Source organism: Theobroma cacao, chromosome 1 (genome assembly GCF_053813885.1).
Source record: "Theobroma cacao isolate CCN51 chromosome 1, ASM5381388v1, whole genome shotgun sequence".
Lineage (NCBI taxonomy): Eukaryota > Viridiplantae > Streptophyta > Magnoliopsida > Malvales > Malvaceae > Theobroma > Theobroma cacao.
The window spans coordinates 38,629,224-38,652,781 of NC_142639.1; the positions used below are offsets into that span (position 1 = coordinate 38,629,224).

Genomic DNA, 23,558 nt, shown 5'->3' on the forward strand with positions numbered 1-23,558 from the left:
CTTGGGGGAATTGGGGTAATGTGGAGGAAAATGGGAAAATAGTAAAATGATTTTAACAAAATATATTTAAATTAGTATATTATTAATAATTTTTATCGATTCTGTTAGTAATTTTAAATCCCATAATTGACCGATTAAATTAACTTAATCAAATTTATTTAATTGAAAACAATCAAAATCAAATTATCTTATCTAAATTAAATTTGATCAATTTTAATCGAATTATTCGATTTTGACCAAACAATAATTTATTGATCATGTATAAAAACAACACCCTTATACATCAAATATAAATCTTATGTCAACGCCTTTCATCTAATCTAGTTATAAAAATTAACTAAATTTGATGAATAGTAATATTTTTTTATTAAAACAAGGCAATGATATTTTTTTAGTACTAATACATATTTTGACATTTAATTGAATCTTGGAAATTACATGTCGGGCAGTAATTAACCCATTACATCTTCAACTTCATTTTCTCATTTTCAAATGAATCGTGTTTCACTAAACTTATCATTGTGTAGCATAATTAGGAACTCATTGGTTAGAGGGACTCTTCCCCACTTCTTTGGGGTTTTTGGATATAAGCAAGTTATGATTAGTATTCTAAATTAAGAAGAAGAAGACGAATGTATGGAAAGTAATACTTTGTCAAGTATGACATCAAGAGGAAGATGCAAGAAGACGAATGTATGGAAAGTAATGCTTTCTCAAGTATGACATCAAGAGGAAGATGTTGTTGAATGAATGATATTCCCAATTCGTATTTCCGTATATATTAGAATAAAATAACAAAATAATTATATTTCCATTAACTAAAAATAATTTCTTACCGCATCAAATTCAAATGTTGTGGGGTTAATATCGTTTTCCCTTTCAACTACCCGTCATCACTGAGTAAATCATAATCCTCTAAGAAAAGGAAATTACAAAAAAAAAAAAAAAAGAGAAAGAGAGATTAGCAGAACAATAGTAGACAAGAGAAAACCCCACAGCCCTCAGCCAGGGCACCGTTGGTGTGCTTCACATCCAGTTAATTGGTACCACTACTTGGAGATATCAATCAATCAAACAAGAGGAACCTTCACCGGATACTTCTCAATTTCATCCTTCCACGGGTTACCCCTTGACTCACTCTCTGGGGTAGACCTAAGAGCTCTCCAAACAGCACTGTTACACTTGAAACCCGACCCGAATGCAATCTGCCAAACCCGGTCACCACCGGAGACCCGACCTTTAGCCTCCGTATAAGCCAACTCATACCACAGTGAGCTACTAGAAGTATTTCCAAATCTATGTAGAGTCATCCTTGAAGGCTCCAGGTGCCAATCTGTTAGCTGCAAATTCTTCTGCACTTCATCCAAAACCGCCCTTCCTCCAGCATGGATACAAAAATGCTCGAAAGCAAGCTTGAAATCAGGTATATAAGGCTTAACTTTGGCTTTGAAAATCTTCCTTCGAACAAGGGTAAGAAAGAATATGAACTGTTCCGTGAATGGTAAAACAAGGGGACCCAGAGTGGTGATATTGGTTTTTAATGCGTCTCCTGCCACAGCCATCAATTCACGAGCCAATGAAACCCCGATAGTTCCTTTGTCGTCCTCTCTTTGGTACACGCAGTTGTAATATTTATCATCCGCGCCTTTATGGGTTCGAACCAGGTGAACGAGCTGGTACTTGGAGCGAGCCCTGTCTCGTGCCTTGTTTGACAAGAGCACAGCGGCTCCGCCCATGCGGAATATGCAATTGCATAGCAACATGGACCGGTCATTGCCGAAATACCAATTCAGAGTAATGTTTTCGGTGCTCACCACAACGGCATACGTGTTAGGATTGGCTTGAAGGAGATTTTTAGCGAGCTCAATTGATATAAGGCCTGCGCTGCAGCCCATTCCACCAAGATTATAGCTCTTGATATCAGTACGTAGCTTGTAATGGTTGACTATCATGGCTGAGAGAGATGGAGTTGGACTAAATAAGCTGCAATTCACGATAAGGATGCCAATATCCTTCGGTTTGACTCCAGTTTTCTCAAAAAGTGAGTCGAGTGCTCCGAACATGACAGCTTCTGCCTCAGATCGAGCCTCTTCGAAGCACAGCTTTGGCGGTCTTGATGTTATCCCTCTTGGGAAATACGTCTCATCGCCTAGACCGGACCGGGTCGATATCCTTCTTTGAAATTGAAGCGTTTCCTCCGTGAAAGCTCCGGTATCTTCAGTCATGTTAATGAACGAGTCAATTGACATTTTCCGATCATCTTCAGGTTTATAACAGGCGAAGTCGACGAGATAAACCGGCCTGGACCGCTTTGCATAGTAGAGACCAAAGAGGACGAACAGGACTAATGAACCGGCAAGTCTTGTAGCAGCATCAATGCTATCAAGTCGAAGGGCTGGGTTGGTCCATAACTCGGAAATCCGGTCCAATTTTAGACCAGTGAACTGAAGCAGCGTGGCAATGAAAAGCGGTAGGATTAGAGCAAACGTGAGAATAGTGGCGGGGTTACATGAATAACCATAACCTAACTTTACATACTTAAGCTTTACAGATTGCAGGAAGTCAGGCAATCTTTGCCGGATTTTGATGACGGCGGAGGAGTCTTTGAATGCCATTTCCGCCGTCAGCCTCTCTTTATCCATCTCTATACTATCCTTATCCATATTGTCTCTCGTAACTCTCCTTTTGATGGTCTTAAGGAATATGGGTTTGTTGTCTATATATGTGACGAGAAGCTGAACTAGAATCACCGAAAAAGAAATTTTCTTAAAAAAAAAAAAAAGCAAGGCCTAGAAAAGATTTTGGGTCTGAAAAGGAGTGGGAGAAAGCTCAAGGAAAAGGAAAAGTTTTGGGTATTAACCTGAGGAATGGGGAAGCTAGACCACTAGAGTTAATATAAGAGCAACTACAAGAAAGAAATGCAAGGAAAGCTGGAGGGAGAGTCTTGAATTAATGGTGGGTAGTTCCGAGAAAGGATAGATAGCTCAACCACCGTAGGAATCTAGTATGGGATTAATTAGTATTGAGAAATCAAATTAATAATAATAATAAAAAAAAAGAATAAATTAAGCCCCCATCTCTCTGAGTCAAAAAGTTCAAAAAATCAGGTTTGGGGAAGAAGAGTGTTGGTATGTTTTTGTTGATGGGAGGATGTGGATTTGTGGGGGCAATTGCCACCATGTGCGTTTCAGAGGTTTCTTTCAAGAAAGCTCAAACAAGTCCTTCAAGGGCTACTCATTTTCCATTGCATGGAGTTTTGCTTACTGCCAAGAAAAATCAATAAATGTAGTTTTTACATAAATGGGGTCCACGTGGCCTTCAAAGCAAGGGAAGTCAAAAGAGAGAGAGAAGGGTACTCGGGGGAAAGTAGCAAAGAACTGGCCGGTGGATTTTAGGTGACTGGCAATCACAGCACAATAAATACAGGGGTCAAAGAAGGTTGCCGCTAACCTGTCCAAATTCCCAGTATAGAAACTGACGATCTTGGTCTTTAACTTTTAGTCTTCTTGACGAATCACAAATTTTGCCACGTGTTTGTTCCCAAAAAACATAAAACCAAAACCTTTGGGTTCGGGTAACAAACACCACACCTGTTTTTAGGCAACACCTTCCTTGTCCCCGACCGCCGCTTGATACTTACGACTGTTTTCAATCTCAGACGCATGCTACGGCAGATTTCCTTTCTGTGGTTGAGATTTTTTTTTGAAAAGCTGTGGTTGAGATTAGGAGTGAGTAAAATCAATCCATATCAATTACTCATCTAAATTAAATATAATTTGGATAATATAATTAAGTTTAATTGGTCCACTGAATCAATTGATCCAAAATATTTGATCTAATTAACGTATAATTTATATCATTAATTATATATATAATAATGTAATATATTATCTATATATATATATTTAATTTATACATAAAAATTACTATAACTTATAATAAACTTTATTTATATGATTACGCTTAATAAGTTTATTAGCTATCATCTTAAATTTTATAACATATTGTTTATAATTAGTTATTATTTACAGAAACTTTGATATAAAACATTATAACATATAAGTTATATCATTAATTTCATATATATATAATATAATTATAGATGAAGTTTATAAGCTTTAATATTATAATTTGTAAAAAAAAAATGATAAAATTTTGATCCATTGGTTTAAAACCAAACGAACCAAACCAATTATATGTTTGGTCGGTTTGATCTTTCATTATATTTGATCGATTTTGATTGATTTTTTAAAAATGAAAGTCATATAAGTTATCTAACAACCGAAAGAATATAAAAAATATTTGAATCTCCCCACGACTTGGCTCTTCATATTTACTCATATAAGCTATCTAACAACCGAAAGAATATAAAAAATATAATTATTTATATTAGTTTGGTCTTTTAGTCTATTTAGTTCAAAAGTTTTAAAATTGAGAATTGATTAAATAAACTAATTAGATTAAACTATTTTACTCAAATCTCATTCAGTTCGATTAAGTCATTAATCCGGTCTAATTTTACTCACTCTTGTTTCTGTTGACTGTAACAATACTTTTGTCCCATTTTTAAGTATTATTCCATTACTCCTAAATGCTATAAGTGTAATAAATAATTCAATTAAGAGTAAAATTTACTTACATTTCAACCTTTTTTGATATCACATTTTATAAATTTTTTTTAATTAACATATTGTAAACATTTTTTTCCAACAAACTTCTTATCGATAATTTCTATTCTCACATGGAATTAAAGTTATTAAATTTACCCGATAATACTTTTAATTTGAAATTAAACTTATTATTCATATTTAAAGATATTTTTATAATTCTATTAGACAAACTTAAAAATTTATCTCATGGTGGGAATGAAAGTTGAGAAAAATTTTTTTCGCAAGGTTAGCATTTCTCTTTTATTACAAAAACAAAATCCTTGTACGCCTTTCCGTTCTAAGTATTTCTGGTTTGATCAAAGTCGTAGATTGACTAAACTATTGGTAGTTTATTTGAAAACAAAGTGGATGACTTCTTGAGAGGGCTGCGATTGTTGCTAGCCCACACCCTTTATATAATTTAATCCGAAGTCTTTCTTTATAATGGTAAATAACCAAATAATTAATAGCTATGTGCTTCACTTATAGATAAGTGCCCATGTTTAATAGTTCTATATTATTAAACATGGGGTTAGCAAGAAGAAAAGAGTGTGCGCGTTTAATAAACTAACTCTAGTGTGTGGGCTGCAAGGGTTTAATTCAACCAATCAATCAACTGCGTTAAAATCCTTTTGGGTACAATTTGGTGCCAAATCTGTATTCTTTTTGTGGTCTGATCAGTTCGTCGTTTCTTTATCAGCACTAACTATTGCATTCATGATTCATCCCTATTTCTGTTTATCACGCCATATTTGCAAGGTAAAAGTGAAGTTACCCAACAATAGAGCCAACAAGATTCTTACGGCCCTTCTCCTTTCAACAAATTTTATCTCTTGGTTTTTCTTCCGTAATCTAAGTTTATGTTGTGTCCATAACTCAAAATTTTTCAGAACTTTGAAAGATATAATTAGAAATTGCTTTTGATTTGATGGAAACTATTTCGAAAATTAAGGCTTCTAGAGTTTGAAAGTTTTATAAAATTTTAAATGTCTAGAAATATATTTGTTATTGAAAGAAAATTCATGAGAGTTTTCTAGGGAAAAATTATGTGGTACTGAATTACTTGAGAAGCCATTGCGACTCACACGTTAGTGTCAAAGAATTAAATTGACCTTTTAGGCACAGATAGCAACAAAAACACACAGAAATGAATAAGAAATTGACGTGAAAATAACTGAGGATTTAATCCAAGGCGTACGGGTAGTCGAGTGGCGCACTCACGAACATTTGTAGCCATCAAACATTCAAGAAGCAGTTCATGGCTTGAAATTTACGATATTACTCCTATATTTATGATGACAAATCCGAACTACTTGACATTTATTTACGATCCCCCCCACCACAGGTCCCATTATTATTTTTCGTTATATAGTAGATTATCACAAACACCCAAATACTCTATATATGTCTTGCTTCTTCCGGGCCATGCTATTTTCTAATCAAGCAATCATCTAGCCATAAATTGCAACTCAACGGGTGGTAACTTTTTATTCCCTTCACCTTATAAGCCTAACATCTATCAATAATTGATGTATAACCCCTTTGGCCTTTGGGTGCAATTCTAGAAGACTTTTAATCCTGTACGTTTGATCACAGTAGAAGTCGAAGGTACCCAGTTGTCCAATTTGGCAGCAAGTGACATAACCAAGGAATTTGCTGCCTTTCGCCAGCAATATCCGACCCATTCCTATTAATTGTCAAATGGAGAATCAAGCCATAAAAGGGCTTCATGCTTCGAACCCCTAGCGATGAACTAATTCAATCAATGATCGACGTCAAGGGCCTTGAACCACCACTTGCAGGTTCGCTATTTCCCCAACTGATTATCGAAAGTTAAAAGCTGGAGGTCAACGTCATATCTTGTCAGTTGTGACTACTGAATTTTCAGAAGATGATGGCATGTTCTCTTTTTTAGGTAAGATTACAATACGTTATAAAAATTAAGACAATAACTAATAAAATTATTAAATATAATAATATAAATAAAATTTATTGTAAATTATAATAATATTTATGTATAAATTAAATATATGTATATATAATATATTACTTTATTATGTATATATAAAATTAATGATGTAATTTTTATGTTATAATATTTTATATTAAAATTTGTATAAATAATAACTAATTATAAACAATATGTTATAAAAACTAAGATGATAATTAATAAGGTTATTAAGTGTAATCATATAAATAAAGTTTATAATAAGTTATAGTAATATTTAGGTATAAATTAAATATATATATATATAATGTTTATGTAATTATATATATTTATAACATTTTATATTACAAAACATTACTAAAGTATAATAATTAGAATATATTAATATATAGGATATTTATTATAATATATTATAATATTAATATATAAGTTATATCATTTAAAATATATAACTTGTAATTTCATATTAATATAAATTTATAAATAAATAAATAAAAACAAAATTAAATTGCTATGGTTATTATTTGTATATGTACATATAATAAACTAATATATTTTAAGTGTATTATTAATTAAGTTTACTATCAATTCTTCTTAATATATAAAAAAAATTATATATATATATATATATATATAATTAGTTTGTTTTTTGGATACATTAATCTAAAAATTTTAAAACTGAAAACCGACCAAAAACCTAGTTGGACCAATTGATCTAGTGGATCAATTAGACCAAACTATTTTACCTAAATCACACTTGATTTTTATAGATAATTAGTCTGATTTGATTTTACTCACCTTTATCTCCAGTTATAAGGATTTTATAGTCAAGTAACTATCAATCAGAACAATTGATGTGAATCCTTAAATTTTGACTTTTATTAAAGTTTATATTAGGTATAATGTTAAAAAAAACTCTAGAATTATTTAAGAAAATTTAAATAATTTTTAATTTTTTATAATGTTTAATCAAATCTCTATATTTTTATTTTAAATCAAATAAACTTTTATAACAAATATTTGACTTAATCAAAAGCTACTAATCATTCTATACCACGTGTTATAGATATGATATATTAATGTGTAATAATTAATGATGACGTGACATGTTAATATAATTTAAATTTTTTTAAAATATTATATCTTTATATTATTTACATGTCATAATAAATTTATTTTTTTTATAATTTTTGAATTTGGACCACTAAACTTTAAAACAAAAGTAAATCGAGACAATGAGAAACAATGTGACGTACATTTTGGGCTTTAACCAGATGTCTTAAATGACTTAGAAACCGATGGAATTGGTCAGATTTTAACTTATTGAAGGAACTTAATTAAACAATTTCTGTCGTAATGGACCTTTTTGGGCTACAACTTAGGAAACCTGAGATGCCCATTTAGACCGCTTGGGCTCTGGACATTAACCAGCTCTGCTTGTCCTCTAAACTAAGATCAGAGGCCTGTCTTTGTTCATACATTTTGTGGTCTTCCTTATTGTTCGTGTCACCCTTAATTAATCCGCAACGTGGTGATTAAGTTTAGATTCAATGTCACAAATTTATCCGAGGATCAATAGTCAGTACTTAAAATTAATTTAATAAAAACAATAATTGCTCGAAATATAGCATCAAATAGAGCATTTCTCCATCTGACGAACAATAACCTACTGGCAAAATTTCAATGGGTTTGGTTACTTCTTAAGGAAATAAAAATCTTCCACTTCATATAAGAAAGTTGGCAATGAACCATGCCTCACGTTTTGAGGCACTTAATTCCCTTCCCCAAAGGCGCAACCAACAGTATACACTGACACTCTAAGAAAAATATGTGCACTAGGCTAAAGCAAGCATGAACCAAACAAGATGTAGTTTTTGCTATGGCCTGCACGAGCAAATCACAAAGTCAATGAACTTTGCTCATTACAACAGTAACAGGAATTGGGGAGCAAGTAACAGAGAATCACCTTTGCCCTTCAGCAATTTCTTCAGATGTCCAGACTATATCTTTCAATCCAGATGCAAAAGTTTTGTAGAACTGTCATATGAAAAGAAGAACTAACACATATAAGAAATCATTCAAAACCATCTATTTATATTCCAATTACATTGGGAAAGGAAAAGAAACAATTGGACATCTTATTCAACACATAAACTCAACTGGACAAAATTCAAGTGGATATTTGGCTCAGATCATAGCCAAAACGATACCTTGTGAAACTCCAAGGTGTCACCACCAGTTTTCCGGAGCTCCACCATGTGCAAGGAGGGAGCCACCTCAAACACCTGAGATCAAAGGGACATGAGTTTTTTCCATATTTCTCTGGTGTGAAATAATGTAAGAATTGATGCTGAGAATTGGAAACTTTTTTGAACTGTATCTACAAAGTTTCTATTGAGCTTCAATTGGGAAACCTTTCAGGCAGAGGGGGTATTAGTATTAAAGATGAAAAACCATGAGTTAATATTATAAAACCACTACATGGTTGAACTTACAAAAGAATAAACAGTACATAGTTGAAGGGATTAGTCCTTGAGCTTGGACTCCTAAATCCTTTCGAGGCCAGCTTAGGAAGTGCTACTTAGTCTTAGTAAAACCTAATGTGAGACCAGGCTTGAGACTAACATATTTGGATAACCAGAATCCACATAGCCAGGCCAGGCCCATGAATCCATGACTACATTATCAAAAAATGATGTAGACTCTTAATGAGAAAATTAAAACTATGTGCTATTCATTTCAATCAACGTAAATTTTCATCATATTCAAAAAACTTAAAAAGGTGCTTGACTGGTGAGCAAATAATTCAGTACCTCGGTAGCAACAGAAAGCTGGCCCTTTCTCCCACTTTTGTCACCTTTCAACTTCATCTGTGACAACATGTATATAACAAAGGCATGAGATTTGAAACAGAATTTGAGCACAAACCAACTAGCAGTTTTGAATAATTAAGAATCCATCATATCACAGAAAATCAAAGAAAGCAAATCAGCTTGTGCAGCATAGATGAAAGAGAAACCAAACCTTGTAGTTTCTCTTGTGAACATTAAAGCCCAGAGGCTTAGCAGCTTCCTCAATTTTGGAGATAATTTCATTTGGAGGACATTGGGAAGCAAAACTGGTTTCTCGCTTAACATGACCCTATAGTTTCAATTCAAACCAACACAGCAGGAAAGATACAATCAGCCATGAAAGAATGTCTCATAATTATAAGATGGAAAGTGGAGATCCAGGCTAAAAGAATTCAATAAAGGGAATTGTTCAAAATTTTCTATTAACACAATATTTAGTACAGAAGCTAAAGGGATCTTAATTACATACCGTCTGCTTCTCAAACAAATTGTCGAGACTGAAGCTTTGTGACCTAGAGATAAGCTCAAAAGCATTCATTGATACGGGTTTCTCTTTCCTTTCTGTTACAAGGTGCTCCTGCAAAATAAACAAACAATAAGTAGCTTCAGATGAAATTAATTCTCATATTATTCTTTCATTTTGAGTAGATACTCTGCAAAGCAACAAACACATAACAAAAGCACTAGTTTACAGGGTCAATGGTCAAAATTTTTGTATAACCAAAAAACAGTCTATCAGCCGCACATTATAAAGTGCTTGTAAGAGAATACGTTTACAATAGAGCTCTTGTCACACACTAATAAAACAGACACGAAATTATGTCTTACATTTGAGTCATTAAAAACCGCATCTATGTCATCAAGATTTACATCCTCTTCCTGCTCAAATTGTGGTGGCTTGTACCCTTTCTTGAACCATTCATCTTGTAGAATTTCAGGAATACTTATACGCTGTGCAAAGAATGTGCAGAGTTGCAATGTGTTATTGTAAGAAGTTAAATGTTAAATAAAAAGAAGAAGAAGAAAGAAGAGATGGAAAGGAATAATTTAATTGTTCAATATGCTTTTTATAATTTAGGAATGTAACCTATTCCAAGAACAAAGATAGCAGGTAATCAGTAATTTCCAAATCATGAAAGAATTTTGGAACTTACTGTAAGAGGGTTTGGATCAAGAATACGCTTAATCAATTTCCTTGCACCAGATGAAAACCATGATGGACAGGTGAAATCAGCCATCCAGATCTGAATTACATCAACAAGTACCAACACTTTTAATGAAATTCTCACCAGCTGAAATTGAAACCAAATCTGGGAGTACTCACTTTTTTATACAAGGCTGCAAGATTTGGCTCATCAAAAGGCAAATAGCCAGCCATAAGTACGAAGAGAATAACTCCACAAGACCAAATATCAGATGATGTACCATCATAACCTTTATCTTTGAGCACCTGACAAGAAAAATGTCATATACCGGAGTGAACAAAAAGTTGCACAATTACTGCTCACTATCTCAACAAAGTCATGAGTGATACCTCTGGAGCAACATAATTTGGAGTCCCACAGGCCGTGTGAAGCAACCCATCTTCCTAAATTTGGAAGAATGTTAGAAAGGTTTGCATCCATATTACAAAAAAGAAGAAGAAAGAAAGAAGATTAACTACTAGACATGAAGTTTTCCCTCTTTGTTTTCCTCCTTTATTAATAGTTGGCATTTATAAAAACCTTAACTGCCAACTGAAAGCCTTGGTCAACTGTTTCAAGCATTTTCCCAGTACATGTGGTTAACTACATGGATTATATTGCGTCAATATATAGTTTCCATCATGTCTTCTTCAATCTTTCCCTCCCCTGTTTGAGTTTTGACATTGGACATTTGATGGTCAAGGGTCAACCTAGCTATCTGTCAAACAGCATAATTGATTGTATGTTATGAATGCAATGGCCTATGTAACTGGCCTGCATCCCCACATGCCCTTTCTATTTCCTAGCCATCATTAGAATATGCATTCTATGCTATCACATTATAAACTTTCGGTATCAAAAAACCATTTTAACTTTAGGTTTGGATTTCAATTTCATAAAACCACCCCAGTCAATAACTAAACATTACATGCTTACCCGAACTTGCTGCGAGAAAGCACTCAATCCAAAATCTGAAATCTTAAGAACACCAAACGAGTCCAGAAGAAGATTCTCAGGCTGCAAATTAAATGAAAATGCATAATTACACACGCATTAGGAAGTAGAATCCAAGTTGAACAAACTGCTCCAAATTAAAAAACTTTCAAACACACTCATCAATCAGTTAGTGAAAGAGAAGGCTTGAACCTTCAAATCTCTATGGTAGACGCCTCTACTGTGGCAGTAATCAACAGCATTAATAAGCTGATGAAAATAGCTTCTAGCTTCATCCTCTTTTAGTCTCCCACGCTTGGCCTACAAATATCAAAGAATTAGTGCCATCAAAAATATAAAAAGCAATAATGGTACCTACTATACATCAAGCAAAAACTCCACGAGCGGTATTCTATGTTCATTTTTACTATAAATAACTGCAAATAAACGACAATTCCTTACAATTTTGTCGAAAAGCTCGCCTCCATCAACAAACTCGATCACGATATAAATCTTTGTCTTGCTTGCCATAACCTTTGCATTACGAGCAAAGGAATTTAAAATTAAATACGCATTTAATAATCTTATCAGCAATGCTGGCATGCTAAACCATACACCATAATTCCAGGGATAGTTTATTTACCTCAAATATTTTAATGACATTGGGATGCTTGATAAGCTTCATTGTTGATATTTCTCTTTTTATCTGCCCCAATAAAATCACCATTAAAAAAACAACAAATACCCAGAAATGTTAATGCTCGAATAGTAGTTTATCAAACAGTCACAACAAATTAACCAAAGACTTTGCAACAAAATTTAATCATGAGTTCGTAACCCAGATTTGATTAATGGTACAACATTTGACCATTGGACCCCACATTAAACGTGGGACCCAGGAGGTCCTGATTTTTGTAATTAGTACACGTGAGACCCTCGTTTATTGAATGCAATTTTTAATGTTGCCATGTGCATGCATGGAGTGGAGGAGATTGAAAGGGAAGGAAAGAAGGTTACCTGTTCGACCATTCGGTGACGGAGAACTTGGTCACGGTCTAGGATTTTAATAGCCACGCACTCTCCGGTCTCAACATTCTTGGCGAACTTAACCTTCGCAAAACTACCCTCACCCAAGGTTCTTCCCAGCTCGTACTTCCCGACACGTGTCCTCGTCTGACCCTGCGCCGTCTTCTTCTTCGTGCTCATTCTCCGCTGCTCAACCGTCCGATCAGATTGCCGGGGTTTCAACTTATCTTGGTTTCGACTTCGGTGCTTTTTTCCCTCGTTGCAGTAAATTGAAATTTCAGGTGCAACAGAATTGAGGAGAGAAAGGAGAGGGAAAACTGGAGAAGGAGAGGAAGACAAGGAAGTGGGAGAGAGAGGGACGGATTGGAATGGAACTGAAATATTATTATTGCGGGGGTGGGCCCAGAAGATGATGATGTGGACCCCCTCACCATCTGTGAAAATATTCCGTGTTTCTTCCGTGGCTGCCCGACCTTATTTGGTTTTTGGCAGGGATAATATATTTGCCTTTGAATTCACCAATCTGTCCCTCTTATCTTGTTTCATTTTTTTTTAAAATTTAAGAAAAAGATGGAGATTTAATTCAATGGGGGAGTATACTTTCTTTCAAAAAGAGTTTTTTGAGGAGCTAGCAAGACAAGAATCCGCTGCCAAAGAATCCAAAGTTTTGAGATACATTAAAATTCTGAAGTTTATTACTGTAGGAAATGTTTCTGACGAATTTAGTGGATTATTTTTTTAAAGGCATGTTCATTTCAATCAAGAAGCTATAGAATTTGCCTAAGAATATTCATATCAACACTATATGATATAAAATAATCAGTAATATTTTAATTAATAATTATTAATTAAATACTAATTTTAAATTTTATTTGATTTAAAATAAAAATATAATAATTTGTGACAAAAAATAAAATTTTTAAATAATTTAATAAATTTTTTGAATATTATGTCGTATTGATACTGTCACTAATGTCACATAAATATTATATATATATATATATATATATATATTATTGTAAGTAATGATTGATTGTTTTAAACTGATCTCCCATGATAAGATCTTCTTACATAATAATTCTTACCAACTTTAGTTTATACTATTGGTAGTCTTAATCTATTCAATACGTTGAAATTTAGTTACGAGTCCACTTGCTTTGAGAAAATTCGTTTTTCTTTTTATTTGAACAAGAGAGAACTTGAAGCTTACTCCGCACCAACCAGTGATCTAAGTTTAGCATTAGAGTTCTAAATTTATGGGTCTTCACTATTGAAAAGGGTGATGTAGTAATTGAACAAGTAATAAGGATAGGGTGATGGGACCAGAGCCAGGAGCCAAATATCAATGAAGAAATGGATCAATAATTGAGAACGTCCAAAATACCCAAACCACAACATGAAGTCCAGTCTTTCCAGGTGAAAAAGATGTAATAGGTTGACTAGGAACTTGCTCGGTGGCTTCTTTGCGTTCTTCAGATGGCCTCTGTAGCCTTTTCCATGCCTAGCATTTGAGCCTTATCTTGTGCAACTGTCAGTCGACGTGGCGCACTAGAACTCTTGTCCACAAACAAATTCGAGGGGCAAGAGATTTTTGACAAGCAATACCTGTCACAAATTTCATATCAATAAGTCATGAAGAAGGTTTAGAATATATAAATATGAATTTTTTTTCACTTATGAGATATATTTTTTGGATTTAAAAGGTAAACTCATGATACCATCATGTTCTCTGCTCATGTCATTTAGTCTATGTACTTTTGAGGTGGATCCAATTGTTTTCTCTAACCTTCCAACATCAACTTAAAGCAAAAGACTGGATGGTACCTCTTTAAAGACAAAATGGCATTACATTCTTTCGGATTATGAATCATGCTTTCAAATGAAGTTTTTAAGAACAAATTTCTAATAAAGGGAATTTATATTTTTTTTACGATTTCAATTTTTTTTCATATGATATCGTGTGGTTTCTTTTTTGACAATTAACATCTTATAAATATAAATTTTTTTTACACTTAAGGCATTGTGAATAACTTCTTTTCCCACAAAAGGTCAAGTTAATTATTTTACTTAATAAAATTATAAAACTATCTTTAAATGTGAACAATTAAGCTAACTTTGAATTGAGAGATTTTACAAGGTAAAATTAAAAGCTTAATTTTTATGAAAATAAAATTATCCATTAAGTGTTAAATAGAAAGAAAAAAAATCATTACCACACAAGACATTAATTGGGAACTTTGTGCGAATATAATGGAGTTAACCCTTTAAAGTAGATGAATGTCTTAGAGAAGCCTTAATCCATTCCTATAGAAAATGGGCATGAGAGGTAAAGTTTATAGTATTGGGCTTCTGGGCTATTCAGGAGACTAATCTTAATTTTAAGTGGAGTGGCCTATATGGTTGAGTAGTTGAGCCCAATCTGAACTTTTGGGCTTCTAAGCCTCATCGTGATGTCAGACTACCTTCAACTTTCGAATTTACAATTGAAATGTTTATAGTTCAAAATTTTTTGTTTTCTCTTTGTCCCTTCTTTCGTTTGGTAAACGCCACATGAATCACTTTTGGGAGTGTATGCTCGCAACTAACAAATTCCTTGCAAGAAAGAAGAGCATTTTTTTTTTTTTTTTATGTTTTTGTGGCTGAGAAACTGCAGCCCCCTTTCAGGATAACAACCTGATAGCTTTCAGTTTACAAGAAAGACGAAAGTGTAGATATGAGGCAAAGACCCTGGGATAAACCAGAGCCACTCAAGGGATATTGTTGCTCCTGCTAAAATACATCGCCATAGTTATATAAATTATTTTATAACTATCGGAAAGTTGTCACTGAAAACTAAAACGCTAAATTTGGATTGGATATGTCCCCACGATGAAACTAGTTTTGTCATGTTAGCCCAAATCTGACATATTACCAAGTCCCAAGTTTCCTAGAGTCATGCCTGTAAGGAAACTTCATTTTCAATGCCTAGATGGATAGAATCTTAAGAGATTAATATTCAGTTTCCACATACATTACTAAACTTCAAATATCTGCTTCTTTATTTGCTTGTATATTTGTTTATAGGTGTTTCCCTAGGTTGCCCTTGAACTGTTTGAATACAATATAATTTCCTTGCAAGCGAACAACGCATTTGTCAAATAAACAAGGAACCCAAATAAAAAATATGCAGAACGAATCTACCCCAGATACATCCATGCATCACTAGGTGTGATAAAAGCTGAAACGCAATCATTTTCTTCCTTACATTATTTTTTCTATTACTATCAAACAACGACTTTGATTAAAAGGCACGCCTGATCGGTACTTGTATCAGTCTTTACTTGGTTGAGTATCGCCTAAAGCCAGGCCCCAACTCATTGGAACCTTGCGTTCCTAAGCTTTACTCTTATTTCTCCAGCACTTTGTTCTTCCTCTGCAATACCTTCTCAGCATGTTTTTCAGCACACAAATAACATTCCAGAGGCTCTAATTCTTCTTCTTCTCCTATCATCGATTTAACCTTGGTATGTAAAACTAGCAGGTTTTCCTGTTCTCAGTGTAATTAAAACTAATTTTTTTTTTTTGTGTTTTATGGGAATTCAGGGCCAAAAGAGAGAAAGGTTTTGTTTTTAGGTTTGGTGCTATGGGTTCTGATAAAGAAGAGAGCTTTGAGACCAAGGAAGGTTTTGTTTTTCGGTTTGGTGCTATGGGTTCTGATAAAGAAGAGAGCTTTGAGACCAAGGCCAAAGAACCAAAGAGGGTTGTGAAGACATACACAGCTTGCTTATGGTCGTTTTTGGTGAGTTTGACAGGAGGCCTGATGTTGGCATGGTGGGAATATGAATATCATCCAACATATAGGCAGCTCTGGATGGTGCCCTTTGGTCTTATTCTGTTTACTACTCCAGTCATCATTTGGTTCGCCATTTTCGTTTCTGACATCTGCAGTTTTACAGAGCATGTAAGGCCACCAGATGGCTCAGTTCATGACCCGGAAAAGATGATCAAGAAAGTTATTTCAGCTTCCTATTGATTGTTTCTATCAAGTTTACATTTTCCTTTTTGGGATAAACTTTACAAGAATTGCAGGTTATAAAGTATAAGATCACCCTTCTGCTTATGGTTCAAAGTTTTAGATTACTTGTTATTATTGCTTCATGTGAATTATTAACAAGATTTTGATTAAAGTAGCCGAGTATGATTGGCATGCTAGCTGCTTGGCAATCAGATTGCCTAGTTCAAAGCTTAGATTAATTAGTTGGTAGTGCATTTCTTTATGTAGGCATTTTGGATTGGCTAGAGCATATTATATAGATTAAATGATGATATTCCAGGCTAAAGACAGCTAAGTACTTTTTTTTTAATGAGAACAGATTAAAAATCCAAAGCATGGGGTAATGATAGGTGTCAACTTGGACGGTTTTATATGATTAATTAGTGAATGATGTAGGAGAAATCAATGAGAACCAAGAATATGAGGTAACCAAAGGCAAACTAAGACGAGAATATTGCCTTCCCCAGTTCTGTAAACTTCAAGGATCTCGCCTCTATGTGTTTGTTCCAATCCCATGTTCTTCCACGCGTTTACCTACAACTCGTTCTTAATTACTCTGATCAACGTGGGTTTGAAACCAACACCACGTTGTAGAAAAGAAAAAAAAAAAAAAAACCAAAACGATTATCTATGCCTGTGTGCCGTCCTGGAAAGGGAAAAAAATAGTCCAGGGAGAACTATAATGAATTGATCTTCCTACATGTTTGGTATGGAGAATAGCTAAGCTATTCTCCCTCTATTCTCATGTGATTTTCTCCAATGATTAGTTGCCAATTGTATTGAGGAATAGCTATTTTTTAAAATTACTTAAAAGTTAAGTTTAACTAAACCCACCCTCTCCCTTAGTATTAGCTATTCCATGTTTGATGGAATAGCTTCAAAACATGTTAAAACTAAATTACCCTCATAAGTTTAGAAATTTACAATCCTACCTATATTATATTTGTAAATAAAATATTAATATATGAAAGTATTAATAATTAAATTATAAATAAAATATTAATATTTAAGTAATCAATTATTAATATTTTAAATAAATTATAAATCTTTTGAAAAAATAAAAAATAATCATAATAATATTTAAATTATAAATAAAATATTAATATTTAAATTATTACTTATTAATATTTTAAATAAATTATAAATTATTACTATTTAAAAGATAAAACATAAATAAATAAATAATCAGAATAACATTTAAATTATATATGAAATATTAGTATTTTGTAAAATGATTAAATTATTAATAAAATATTAATATTAAATGATCTATTATTAATATTTTAAATAAGTTATTCACATTTAAACAATAAAATAAAATAAAAATAAATAATCATAATAACATTTAAATTATAAATAAAATATTAGTATTTTAAAAAATAATGATTAAATTATAAATAACATATTAATATTAAAATGATAAATTATTAATATTATAAATATATTATAAAATCTTAATACTTAAAAAATAAAATAAATAATTATAATATCATTTAAATTATAAATAAAATAATAATATTTTATAAACATTTAAATTATAAAAATATTAATATTTAAAAAGTAAAGATTAAATTATAAATGAAATATTAATATTTAAATGATAAATTATTAATATTATAACTAAATTATCAATTATTAATATTTAAAAATAAAATAAAATAAAATAATTGATCATAATAATATTTAAATTAAATAAAATATTCATATTTTACCACATTAATGATTAAATTATAAATAAAATATCAGTATTGAAATGATCAATTATTAATATTTTAAATAAACTATCAATTATTAATATTTAAAAATAAAATATTAATATTTAAATTTTTAATTATTAATATTCAAAAAATAAAATAAAAAATTAATCATAATAATATTTAAATTAAAAATATTAATATTTTAAAATATAAATAATTAAATTATAAATAAAATATTAATATTTAATTTATTAATAATTAATATTTTAATTAAATTATACATTATTAACATTTAAAAATAAAATAAAATTAAATAAATAATTATATATATAATAAAGAGTATTTTTTTTTCTTATTTCAAAATTATTATTACTAACCAAATACTACAATAAAAAATAATAATTATTCCTATTCTTTTTCATTTATCATACTAAACTAAATAATAACTATTTTATTTTATTTTATTCTTACATAATAACTATTTTATTTTATTTATATTTATTTTACCAATTAAAATACCCTTCATTCTTCATCTTAAAACTATCGAAAAGAACTTTACCCAACAGCTTTGACAATCAGCTGAGTGTGTAAGCGAAATTAGCGGTGGAAAATCATTTAAGGCTGATGGACAGTAAACAAGGAATCAGCCAACCGAAATCGTGTGGGATTGTCCTTCGGAATCCCCTCACGAAAGCCAGATTTCAATAAAAAAAAATGTCCACGCCCTAGAGAAAAGGAAAGAAACATTTAACAATTACAGACCCCAAGCCTGAGTCACGCCAGCAATTTTTATTTACAGAAACCCCATGGCCGAATTCTTTCTCGAATTGTGGATATTGCCCTGAACTGTCCCAACCCAAGCCCTCTATTTTATTTTCGGCATGGTTGGCCATGTATAAGTTTAAAAAATGTCAAGGTCATTCAAACCAATAACAATTAACAGCTTAGACTTCAAACATGCATGGCTTTAAGGAAATTCGCTTCATTCTTAACGTGCCTCGCCTATAACATCCCTTTTTAAAGGACTTAACATCACTGGGAAACTGGCTCTAATGAAATAAAACACACTGACAAATGAATTTGCAGGAATCGATTGGCTTACTCTAAACTGTCACGTTGCTGACAGGATGCCTCTCCTTTAAGTCAAACTTCGGTAACAAAGAAACGTCTCTGAACTAAAACTTTTATTTACATTCACTTCAAGCGAATGTCATGAAACTATCGAAGCAAACATAACTTGAGGTATATCGTTTCCAACTGAACAATTAAACACAATCATGGAAATGCACTATGATCATGGGCAGTCACTTAGACGATAAAACCTCAAGCCTCAACATCTGAACGTGTTGGAAAATCTATGCCATGAAGTGCTGGTATGTTGTCTAAATCATCTTCTGAGAACATTGGGAAGAACCACAAAGTTTTCTTCGTGCCAAATACCTTGAGCAAAGAAAATGACTCATGAGAAAGTTGGAATATATTGTCCATACGCAGAGAAGAAATACCCCCTTTGCTATCTATTTTGATCAAAATACATGTGATTATTTTATAGCATGATACAGCACTAGCCATTAAATTTGCAGGCAAGACGGCCACAAAAGCACCCATAAGGGGCAGCAAGTGACTTCATCGAATCTGCCTTCCCAAGCATTATAGCTTTCATGTTGAACACTTATGCTTTTAATATCAAATTATGAGCACTAGATACATCTCAGATGTCACTGATTATTAAGTCAACTTTCCTCATATTTATGTCCATAGATAAATAACAGAAAGTTAAGAGAGTATGCAAACCAAGTACCACCTGATCAAAATTCTTTTTCCTGCCCAAGTCATATTTCCACCTGACTGCTCCTTTCTTCTCATGAACCTGAATATATTGTTTCAGAAAAGTAATATATAATCAATTATTAACAATGTAAATAAAGCCTTCACCAAGAATAGAACAGCCCATCCTAATAATAATATCGCGACCCCACAGTGGCTGCTTAAAATAAAAGTATGACTTCATCCAACAACAGGAAGATAACACATTAAAAATCAACATACAACGCTCTACCAAATCTCCAAGCAGTAATAGCAAAGACATGTTAACAAAATAGAAAAGGGCCGTAAGATCTTAGTTGTATGTTATACCTCCACTGATGTTGTGTTGCTTGAAAGAAGAGATGCGTGCATGACTAGGAAACAAAGAAGACTCAGAGCAAACGCCAAATTGAGAACTGCATCAAGGTACAGAATCTGTAAGAAACATAAAAGCAATGAGAATGCAGAACAAATATGTTGAGCTGAAAAAAAATATATGAACTTGAGTTGACAACTTACCAAAGGCCAAAAATATTATTGCCAAATTGGCAGGAGTGGAGGAGTGATTCTTGGCTTCATCAAAGAAATTGATAAAACTTGGCAGCAATACTATGGTGTCCATTGTTGTCTCCAAAAATGTATATAGCTTTTTTGCAGTAAGAGAATGTCAGGAATATAGGGAAAATGAAGTGAGCTGGTCACTCCTGCCCCTCTTTTGGTTCAAAAGAAGGGGGGAGGCATGGAGAAACATCATACTTTCTATGCATAGTTTAAAGATATAAAGCCAACATTCAGTCCAGCCACCTTCATCTTGAGCAGAAGAGGGCTTTTTTTATATATAAGGGAAAAGGAAAAAGAAAAAATGAAAGAAAGTAATAGAGCAGTTAAATATTAAGGACACTGATGTACATCTTACATGCTTATTCCGAAATGTGGAAGTGTCTCTATGTAAATGTACTTAGTTCTGCCCAAGGAGGACAACAAGAAGCAACAGCAAACCCATTAAAAAAACACACACAAACCATAAATTAAATTTTACGCAATTACAACTCAAGAAGTTCAAGCCATGAGGAAAATATTCAATATTTTTATATATTAGTAGCACTAATTACTTACTCTACTAGATCACTAGTGATCTACGTGTATCTTTGACCATATCAACAACAATAAATTCTGGTTAACTTCCCCAGATGTATTTCCAAAAGTTGAACTGGTGGAGTTCAAAGAATTGCAAAAATCACAGGCTGGCTAAGTTTTTTGTTAGACGTCTCAAGGAGATTGCAAAACATGATCCAAACTTTGACTAACCATTAAAAAAATTCCTTCTGGAGCTTATTAGGAGTTAAATGAGAAATTATATTTAATTATAGTCATATTAGCAAATCATGCAACATATATATGCTATGAGGCATGTAGTTGCATGCTTAAGAAGCAGGTTTGAATCACCCTTCCCCCAGAATAAAATAAAATAAAATAAGCTATGAGACATATTTTTCAAACACAAAATTGATAAGTAATATCAGGTTGAGGTTAACAGATCTTTCCCAGTCAAAATCTTAAACTTGACAACTGTAAAACTCCTTAACTCCATGCTAACCATAAATTGAAAAACAAAAATAGAAAAAAGAAAGATGGACATACTCATAGACATATTTCGTAACTACCAGAACTTGGATAAAATGAACAGTGTCTTACCAAGAAAAGAAGAAAAAACTTGTAGTTGCGTGCACCAACACAATTCACCACCCAGACACAATGGTGGTCCATCTTGAGAACACATCTTTGACCTACGGAAACATAATGTAAACAAAGTCATGCTTCATACTATCAACACAACTCATTCTCATACTTCCAGTTATGCCAATGAAAACCAGTAGCACTGTTCTATAGAGGCAAATGGTATGAGATATGTAAAACATTAAAAGACACTTTGTGACCCTCCAAGAGAAAGATTGCCAAGGAAAGTGGAATCACCACTCCAACAGTCACAACCTTCCCTCCGTGTGTCAAAATCCTCATTCTTCCCTTGATTTAAGGAATGAGCAACTCTTCTCCAATGTCAACAAATCCAACCATAGCCCATACTTATTGCTTTATATTCCTTAATCCTTACCGTTACTGCCTCCTAATTTCTAAAATCCATTCTTCATTAACAATTATTTTTAGCCATTTTTTTTTCAATCTAAATCATCCTTGAAATAAGTTTATCTCATTCCTTTCTGCCCTACTTATTTTTTTGCAGGAATTCCACTGTACAAAATGATGTTTCTTGAAGAAAAACTGGATCTAATAATTCCGAAAGCACAATCATAATGAAAATTATTATACGTAAACTGAAAGAGATCAAAATTTGACTTACAAACAGAACAATGATGGCACCGCGGTGGCTTCCCATTCTGGCAATGGCTGCAATAACCACCACGTGACCTCTCCAATCCATCATCCGCTGCTGCAAAAGAACTACCAACCTCCAAATTCTCCTCCGGGGAAACCGGTCTCCAATTTCCAGGTACAGAGCCAGGGTCCTTAAACACTACCCTAAAATAACTCCATAATAAAAGTATAAGCTGCAAAAAGAAAAAAAAAAAAGTCAAACTTGCTAAGCTAACAGTAAAACTAACCAACCAAGTAACAAAATTACCAGAACATGGAATGTAATGATGATGGCGAAGGATAAAAAGGAGTGGAATCCGCCACCGAGTAACTGTGGGCCCCAGGTGAGCAAGACGACGGCGTAGTAACTGACCCCGATAATTGCGGTGACGAGGAGGATCATGAAGTAGCCGAGGACTCTGAGGCCAGAGCAAAGCCTGAATAGGTTTATTTCCATCCGGGGATTGAATCGGCAGGTTATCCCGATTTGCGGAATGATTGGGAGAGGTCTTCGGGTTCGAGCCGGGAACAGACGCTTCCAGATGTCGGGAGCCAGGGTTCAGTGTTGGGTTCGTTGGTTGGTTGGTTGGTGTTTGGGGATGGGGATTTCGGTATTCTGGTTTTGTTTTCTGGGAATCGGTGAGATGGAGGCGTGGATCGGTAACTTCGTAGCGAGAAAAGAAACTGCTTGGGAAATGGAATTAGGGGGTGGCGTAGTCGGTGGTTGCCTCTAACTCGGATAGATAACTCGACTCGACTCGACTCGGTGTGAGTAGCACTCACAATTTTGTGTTTTATTATTATTAAGTAATTAATTTGAAATATTAACAAAAAATACAAAATTATAATCATTGTAATTAAAATTGTTTATAAATTAATTTTTACAAAAAAAATAAAAAAATAATATATTAATAATATTAATAAGATGAAATTAAATAGATTTTCTGTTGAATTAAACAATCAACCATCATATGTACTAAGAATTAAGATCCACCAACAACATTTTCCAATCATAAAGCCTCTCAATGCCTTGTCTCACACCCCACAAGAGAAAAGG

At 33.0% G+C, this 23,558-nt stretch overlaps 3 protein-coding genes across 6 annotated transcripts; all 3 read right to left on the minus strand.

Annotated features, from left to right (window-relative positions):
• Window positions 1-792: 792 nt before the first annotated feature.
• KCS1 (3-ketoacyl-CoA synthase 1) lies at window positions 793-3,229 on the minus strand. Its single transcript, XM_007051388.3, has one exon. It carries the CDS (start codon window positions 2,661-2,663, stop codon window positions 1,071-1,073), a length of 1,593 nt encoding a protein of 530 aa, XP_007051450.3. The 5' UTR covers window positions 2,664-3,229; the 3' UTR covers window positions 793-1,070.
• Window positions 3,230-8,150: 4,921 nt separating this feature from the next.
• CIPK9 (CBL-interacting protein kinase 9) lies at window positions 8,151-13,007 on the minus strand. 4 transcript variants are annotated; one of them, XR_001930063.2, is made up of 15 exons: window positions 12,584-13,007; window positions 12,210-12,272; window positions 12,029-12,100; window positions 11,780-11,887; window positions 11,570-11,650; window positions 10,984-11,037; window positions 10,774-10,899; window positions 10,604-10,693; window positions 10,278-10,400; window positions 9,919-10,026; window positions 9,622-9,738; window positions 9,411-9,467; window positions 8,758-8,882; window positions 8,564-8,634; window positions 8,151-8,481 (listed from the first exon to the last, which is right to left on the minus strand). XR_001930063.2 is itself a non-coding variant. In XM_018130005.2 (15 exons), exons 1-15 carry the CDS (start codon window positions 12,770-12,772, stop codon window positions 8,475-8,477), a joined length of 1,341 nt encoding a protein of 446 aa, XP_017985494.2. In that variant the 5' UTR covers window positions 12,773-13,003; the 3' UTR covers window positions 8,151-8,474. The 4 variants fall into 4 exon arrangements, 3 of the variants coding, with proteins under 3 accessions (XP_017985494.2, XP_017985495.2, XP_088660444.1); XM_018130005.2 differs by having other exon boundaries at window positions 8,808-8,882; window positions 12,584-13,003; XM_018130006.2 differs by having other exon boundaries at window positions 8,151-8,634.
• Window positions 13,008-19,420: 6,413 nt separating this feature from the next.
• Window positions 19,421-23,286, minus strand: LOC18613909 (DHHC-type zinc finger family protein). The gene is made up of 7 exons (XM_007051391.3): window positions 22,770-23,286; window positions 22,488-22,695; window positions 21,824-21,915; window positions 20,648-20,774; window positions 20,459-20,544; window positions 20,127-20,192; window positions 19,421-19,762 (listed from the first exon to the last, which is right to left on the minus strand). Exons 1-7 carry the CDS (start codon window positions 22,956-22,958, stop codon window positions 19,646-19,648), a joined length of 885 nt encoding a protein of 294 aa, XP_007051453.3. The 5' UTR covers window positions 22,959-23,286; the 3' UTR covers window positions 19,421-19,645.
• Between the last annotated feature and the right edge of the window lie 272 nt (window positions 23,287-23,558).

Coding starts and splice junctions, on each gene's coding strand:
- LOC18613909 (XM_007051391.3), bottom strand. CDS start 22,958: ATGGAAATAAACCTATTCAGGCTTTGCTCTGGCCTCAGAGTCCTCGGC. Junction 22,696..22,769: donor TCATTACATTCCATGTTCTG/GTAATTTTGTTA, acceptor TTCTTTTTGCAG/CTTATACTTTTATTATGGAG. Junction 20,545..20,647: donor AATAATATTTTTGGCCTTTG/GTAAGTTGTCAA, acceptor ACCTTGATGCAG/TTCTCAATTTGGCGTTTGCT.
- CIPK9 (XM_018130005.2), bottom strand. CDS start 12,772: ATGAGCACGAAGAAGAAGACGGCGCAGGGTCAGACGAGGACACGTGTC. Junction 11,651..11,779: donor TCTACCATAGAGATTTGAAG/GTTCAAGCCTTC, acceptor TTTAATTTGCAG/CCTGAGAATCTTCTTCTGGA. Junction 11,038..11,569: donor CTTTCTCGCAGCAAGTTCGG/GTAAGCATGTAA, acceptor TTCCAAATTTAG/GAAGATGGGTTGCTTCACAC.
- KCS1 (XM_007051388.3), bottom strand. CDS start 2,663: ATGGATAAGGATAGTATAGAGATGGATAAAGAGAGGCTGACGGCGGAA.